This window comes from Athene cunicularia, unplaced genomic scaffold (assembly GCF_003259725.1).
Source record: "Athene cunicularia isolate RWA unplaced genomic scaffold, athCun1 SCF_64, whole genome shotgun sequence".
Taxonomy (NCBI): domain Eukaryota; kingdom Metazoa; phylum Chordata; class Aves; order Strigiformes; family Strigidae; genus Athene; species Athene cunicularia.
This window is the reverse complement of record NW_020799495.1, coordinates 2,210-8,526: the sequence shown is the minus strand read 5'-3', so window position 1 is coordinate 8,526 and position 6,317 is coordinate 2,210. Positions and strand designations below refer to the sequence as shown.

Sequence of the window (6,317 nt, the reverse complement as noted above, 5' to 3'; positions counted from 1 at the left end):
CCCCCATATCACCCCCATGGCCCACCATTTCCCCCCAGCCTTCCCTTTATCCCCCCATTTCTTCCCAGAGTCCCCCTATTTGCCCCCAACCCCCTCCTTTATCCCCAAATCCGCACCAGGGCCGCCCCCATTTCCCACCAGTCCCTCAGGAAACCCCAACTCACAGGCCCTTGAACCAGGCCTCCATCCTGGTGGCGACGCTTTCCAAAGCCACATGGAAACCATCTTCCTGGAAAAGGCACCAGAAAAGACAATCTAGGACAAACGTGAGGTTTCAACTCCCACCGCTGAGGAACTTCCCCACTTAAACACCAAAACGCAACGTTTTCTGGCAAGATTTAAGGGATCTTCTTTTGTTTGGTCCTGGGATTCAGCTCTAACCCTGCGTTTCTACAGTTAAGTCCTTTGGTCCTTCTGAGGAACCCAGGAGACCTCCTGACCTGCATTTAAACAGCCCCACCACTCCCACCAGTACAGAAGAAGGTCTCCCACCAGTCCCTTGTCCTTACAGGTCCTGGGGACAAGGCTGTCCTGACATCCACGATGCGCATGTACAGCGTTTGCAAGAGGAGCTGGAGCGGAAGCCAAATGCTGGGCAAAGGGTCTTTGGTGAAGTTCTTGAGGGCCACCATCTCCATCACCTTCTTCGCCAGCGGAGCGCATCTTCCAAGCAAGATTTTGTGATTGTCCATCATCTTCAGGACTTTCCTAAGAAAGCAAGTCAAGATCAGATGGAGTTTGGAGGACCAGGAAGCACGTTGGGGGTGGTTGAGATGCCACCGTGACTGGGAGACGCAGAAGTGCGTTAAGAAATAGATGAAAATCCCTCTTTTTAACAGTTACTTATAAATAAATTAGATCCTAGAAACAAGAAGCCAATAGTCATCATGATTCTGAAGAAGACACTAAAAATTAGTAAACTATTGTAAGGCCCCAGATGTTCAAATAATCTGAAGTTGTAAAACCACGCTGCGCTGCTCGTTCATCTCGTGGTTGGCCAAAACCCCAGCCTACTTAATCTGTGGATTAAAACATTTAAACATTTAAAACACAGATGAATTGAAACTTTTGGCTTAGTCATATTTAAGCTGATTATAATATTTCAACTGTTATAAAAAATGGTTGATAAAGGGTCTAGTTTTAATATTCTTTTTAAGATGAACTTCTCAGAAATTAGAAATGTTAAACAGAACATCAAGAGAAGGTTGTGGAAGAAAGAGGCCATTTGAAGCTGGATGACTTGATGGCCCTGAAACGGCCCAACAGACCACGTGATCAGGAGCAGAACCAAAGACAAGAAAGGACTCGCTGGGGTTTGACAAGCAACTCTACCCCAAAGCAGGAATTTTTGGCAGTTCACCTGTTTTAAGGTCATTAGGACAACACCCAGGGTTCAAGTTGACCTTGAGAGGCTGGAGGAGGGAGGTTGCGCCAACCTCCTGAAGTTCAACAAAGTCAAGGGTGAGGTTCTGCACCTGAGCCAAGGTGAAGGTTATAAACTGAAGGAGGGTGGGTTTAGATCAGATTTAAGGAGGAAACGTGGTACGATGAGGGTGGTGAGACCCTGGAAGGGGTTGCCCAGAGACACTGTGGGTGCCCCATCACTGGAAGGGTTCAAGGTCAGGTTGGACAGGGCTTTGGGCAACCTGGGGTAGTGGAAGATTGTAGAATGGGTTGGGTTGGAAGTACCCTTCAAAGACCATCTAGTCCAACCCCCCTGCCACGCACAGGGACATCTTCCCCACCACTGGAAGGGTTCAAGGTCAGGTTAGACGGGGCTTTGAGGATCCTGGTCTAGTGGAAGGTCTCCCTGCCTGTGGTTTGGGGGTGGAACTGGATGATCTTTAATGTCCCTTCCAACACAGACCATTCTCTGCTCCTTTCCCTTCCAACCCATTCTCTCCCCAGAACTGCTCCCAGGCCACACAGCGCCCTGCTCCATCCTCTCCTTGAGGTCCACCAACGCTCCTTCAACACCCCCCAGGGCCGGTGACACAGCCCATCAAGGAGAAGGGGAAGCTACCTGAGAAGCCGCCAAGCGGAAGGACTGAAAAACTCTGAAGAGCAGGAGAGTTCATCACCCTGCTCCTACCTCGGCCTTTCAGACTCACCATTGCTTCTCTTCGTCCCCCCGCAGCTGTAGGAAAGCTTCTGAGGGAGGTTCATGCAGGAGAAAGGGGTCCTCCGCCCTCTCCTTGATCGCGTAGAGCAGCGGGACCAACCAGATCCACAAGGTACCATCAGTGGTCTTGAGACACATTTCCTTCAGAGCCTTAAAGTATTTGCTGTCATCCCCCCCCCAAAAAAAAAAAAAGGCAAAAAAAGTCAAAACTTCCCATAACCGACCTCTGGGATGGCGGTGGGAGACGTGTGCCAATGCAGGACAGAGTCTTTTCCCACAAGGCTGCCTGGAAAGAGCTTGGATGGAGATGCCTCCAGGGGACAACCAATATCAGAGACATCCAACACACTTCAAGGTGTCTCAAGATGGGCTCCCCCGAGGCCCGAAGCCACCAAACCGGGTTTATACCCCCTCAAAGACCCCTTGGGATTACACACGGCACCCAAAGCCACACGTGGGGACAACAGAGCTGAGCCCCCACCCGCTAAAGCTGTCGTTGCTCCAAGCCAGGAGGTTGACCCAGCCCAAATTACCTTTTTCCTCTCAGTTCTTCGTATTTTTCTTCGGAAAATTCAATGGCCTGGAATTGTTTTTCAGCCTCAGCGATGGATGCCGGGGGAAGGGGGATGTTATAGCAAAACGAGATGTGAAAGACAAAGAGGAGCTGAGGAAGTTTTGGTTCCTTGGTCTTCAGTGTCTTGATGATTCCTTGGAGGAAGCCACCGACATTTTCTCTCACCTGGACAACAAGAACACAGAGAGGACATTTCACCACGCTGGACACGATGGGTTTTCTCCCAGAACGGCCCAAGAGGAGGATGGGAAGTGGAAGATGCTGCTGCTCAGAGAGAAATTATTTATTCCCGGTGCCACGCATCAATAGAGAAAGGTCCTTAGTACTAAATACACAGCGCTAGGGAAAGCTCTTCCCCCACCCCAACGATGTCCAAGCCATCCCCCAAAATGGCGGACACCATTTTGCCACCTCCTCGGTGGGCTCAGCGGACACTTACTGCTTCGTACAAACCGAGGGCGACCTCAAAGTCTTTCATCTTGACGTCCCACAGACAGATGTGGATGCTCTCCATGTACCGGTCCAGTCTCCTCTCCATATCCCCAAGGAAATTCCAGGAGATGGTGCGAGCAGAGAAATCGCGCTCCAGATATTCCATCTGGATCTTGCACCCGGGCGTTTTTTTGAATAAAGGATTCCACACGCTGGTGCTGCTGCTGGGGAAACTGCATTCGATGTGTTCAAAGCAGGTCCACGTTCCTGGGGAAAAAAGGAAGAGTTTGGGAACAAAACATAGACACCATGCTTGGCTGAGCCTCGAAAGCACGAAACCATCTGAGCGCTTCTCCAGCCCATTTTCCAGACAGGATTTGGGTGCCAACCGTGAGTTTTATTACAAATTAAAACAGCCCATTTGTAGGAGCAGCTTATAAACCTGCAGCTTGAAACCTCCTGAAATAAAGCAGGATTAAAGGCGAGCCGGCCTACGACCATCACCACCGTGTCCGGTCATGACTTTGGGGTAAATAACAGCGTTTACCGTCCGCTTTGATCTCCATTTCGGGTATTTTCAGGACACGATAGAATTGAGCCTTTCTGCGCTTGAAGGTCCCCGGGATGTCAGAGTTCTCTAATGAAACGTGCTCCAATTCACACTCTCTCTCCTGGCTGAAGGTGTTAACGAGGGCGTATTTATAAAAGATGGGTCCTTGTCTCAGGCGGGAAAGGGTGATCCTGGCGCTGCCTACAATCACTCTGTCTCTGGAAGAGGAAGAGAAGGAGCTCGTTGGCTTTGGGGTTGACCACCAAGGTCAACAGTCAAGTTTGGACTCATCCAACCAGACAGCGTTGGCCTTCAAAACCTCAGGGAGAAAATCCACAGCTGGCTTCATTAGCCAGGGGACTAATTAAACCAACGTCCTCACATGGGGCTGGAAGACCTTGGCCCTGGACAAAATGGCGTCTCCATAACCAATGGGGAGACTGGAGGAGCCACCACTGAGTGCTACGGCTCCACCATTTGGGAGTTCACATCCAACCTCTCTAGGAACCTGCAGCAAGGTAACTCCGCCCAGAGAACTGAAGCAGAACCACCTCCTCGGGTGTTAAATTCAAGCCTCGTTTGCTGATTAATTTTTATTTTTTTTTTACCTTTTCTCCATGTTGGTGAATTCTTCGCAGATGCCAGGTTCTTTGTAGAAGACAACGCAGATTTTGGATTTTTTGTCAGGGTTACAATTTTCTGAGAGCACAGCAACGAACTCCAGGGTCATCATGGCTTGTGGTGGGTATCCACCAAAATGATAAGAGTTTGGCTGGCAGCTGGTGGAAAAGAGGTGGTGGGTCCCCACTGTGTCTTCCCACCACCGTCCCCCCTCCCTGTCTTCGCCAGCTCCCCCATTCACATCCACTTTGCTTGGCTCTTGGCCGACAGTCCCGGACGTTGCGTGTTCCCCACTTTGTCACCTCCCACCCTGTTGAAGACCCCTTGGTTAACCTGAGGAATTTTGGAAAGACCTGGATGCCTCGGAGCCAGCACCTGGCACTTGTGTGGGGGAAGAAGATGCAGAAGGACATCCTGGGGATCTCGCTACACCAACCAGGGGTGGGATTTTGGGGGAAAAAGGGACCTAACGATGCTCAAGCTGCATCTCCTCCCATTGTAGCCCCTTCCTCTGGGGAGCTGCTGGACCTCCAGCTCCCCAGATACAACCTCAAACACTTTGGTGTTGACATCCCTCCATGCAACAAACCTGCTGGAAGGGCCTCGGCCTTCTCTGATCTCCTCGCCACCTGTAACCAAGGAGAAACCATCGATTAACATCTCCAGAGATGGTGCCAAGTCAAGAAAAGGTAGAAAGCAGGGTTCACCAGGGAGAATGGGAGGGTTCCTCGTGGCTTAGGCATGGTCTTCGTGGAAGAAGAACCCCAACATGCTCTAAGAGTGAGGCCTTCGCCATCCTCCAGGCACAGGCCCCGTGGGGACAGGGACAGGCAGCAAGACCGGCAAGGTGAGGGCAGCCACCGGCACCGCATCTTCCTTCCCTGGGGACCCAAGAGGCTTTCGGGTGCGGTGTCACCAACACCTTCCACCTCTCAACCAGCTTTTATCGCCCCCGACACCACTCAGGCAGCAATTTCTCTGCCAGAGAAAACAACGGCATCAAAGAAACACCCTCACCGGTACCCGCACGGTTGAGGTTCCCCCAATTCGTCATCTCTGCGCTCTTAACGTGATCCTGGTCCTTCTCCTGGAGAGAAGCGGGAAGTGTTGAAGGAAAAAAACGAAGCTCAAAAGGTGAGAGCTCAAAGGCCTGGAGAGACAAAGGGCTGGGCGAGATTTTCTGTGGAGCATTCAACGCCAAAATCCAGGTTGGCAATGCTGTCCCGGCATGGAAAACTCAAGCCTTGTCCTCCCAGAGCTTTGGCCACCAGCTCCCAAAGCTGGAGTGGACTCACCAGATTCCTGAAATGCTTCTGCTCCTTCGTTACCGATGCTCCCTTGGGGTGGGCGCCAGCATTCTGGTCATTCCCCTTCTCTGGCAACACGGAGTGGTGAGCCGGGGTCTGCCAGACCGGGATCTCATCTCGGGGTGGGACTGCGGGAGCCTGGGGAGAAGAACAGAGTTATGGAGCATTCTGGGGGACGTTGGAGGTGCCTTCGGAGCACAATGTGGCCGTGACCATGGGTACAACTCCTTCAAGACCAGAACCCAGCCAACACGGGACCTCTTCAGCACCAACAACCCCTCCCAGATACCTCACACCACCCCCGTGGCCTCCAAATCTTCTCCATCGGGTCCCAAAACTTGCGTACACGCACATGCCTGGACTAATAACCCCTTTTTTTTTTTTTCCTTAAAACAAGCTGTTTTTTTTCTAATTGACTTCTCCAGTGAAGGATTCTCCTGGGTTGAGAAGGGGTGAAGTTAATTTTCCCCACAGCGCCTCGTAGGATGTTGGTTTGGGGCCAAAACAGCGCCGGGAAGAGGCAGGTGTTTGAGTTTTGCTGATGAGCAGGGGGGCAAGGGCTCTACGTCTCCATTTCCCCCCAACCCCGTGAAGCTTCACAGGTTGAGAGGGGGAAAAACTACGTGGAGGACCCCGACTGACCAAAACCCAGCTCCACCTAACACCTGTCTCCACAAGAAAAAGGAAAAATGGGGAAGTTGGGGGGGGTGG

At 51.6% G+C, this 6,317-nt stretch overlaps 1 protein-coding gene across 1 annotated transcript in view; it reads right to left on the bottom strand.

The window, feature by feature from the left end:
- LOC113490904 overlaps positions 1-6,317 on the bottom strand; it is a gene marked incomplete at its 5' end in the record, with an annotated part of 11,314 nt that overhangs the window by 3,664 nt on the left and 1,333 nt on the right. Inside the window, 11 exons of the mRNA XM_026867513.1 lie at positions 165-229; positions 510-708; positions 2,112-2,285; positions 2,656-2,861; positions 3,136-3,395; positions 3,676-3,896; positions 4,287-4,457; positions 4,541-4,609; positions 4,889-4,928; positions 5,317-5,386; positions 5,595-5,744. Coding sequence (XP_026723314.1) covers positions 165-229; positions 510-708; positions 2,112-2,285; positions 2,656-2,861; positions 3,136-3,395; positions 3,676-3,896; positions 4,287-4,457; positions 4,541-4,609; positions 4,889-4,928; positions 5,317-5,386; positions 5,595-5,744 — 1,625 coding nt within the window. The remainder of the gene's footprint in view (positions 1-164; positions 230-509; positions 709-2,111; positions 2,286-2,655; positions 2,862-3,135; positions 3,396-3,675; positions 3,897-4,286; positions 4,458-4,540; positions 4,610-4,888; positions 4,929-5,316; positions 5,387-5,594; positions 5,745-6,317) is intronic.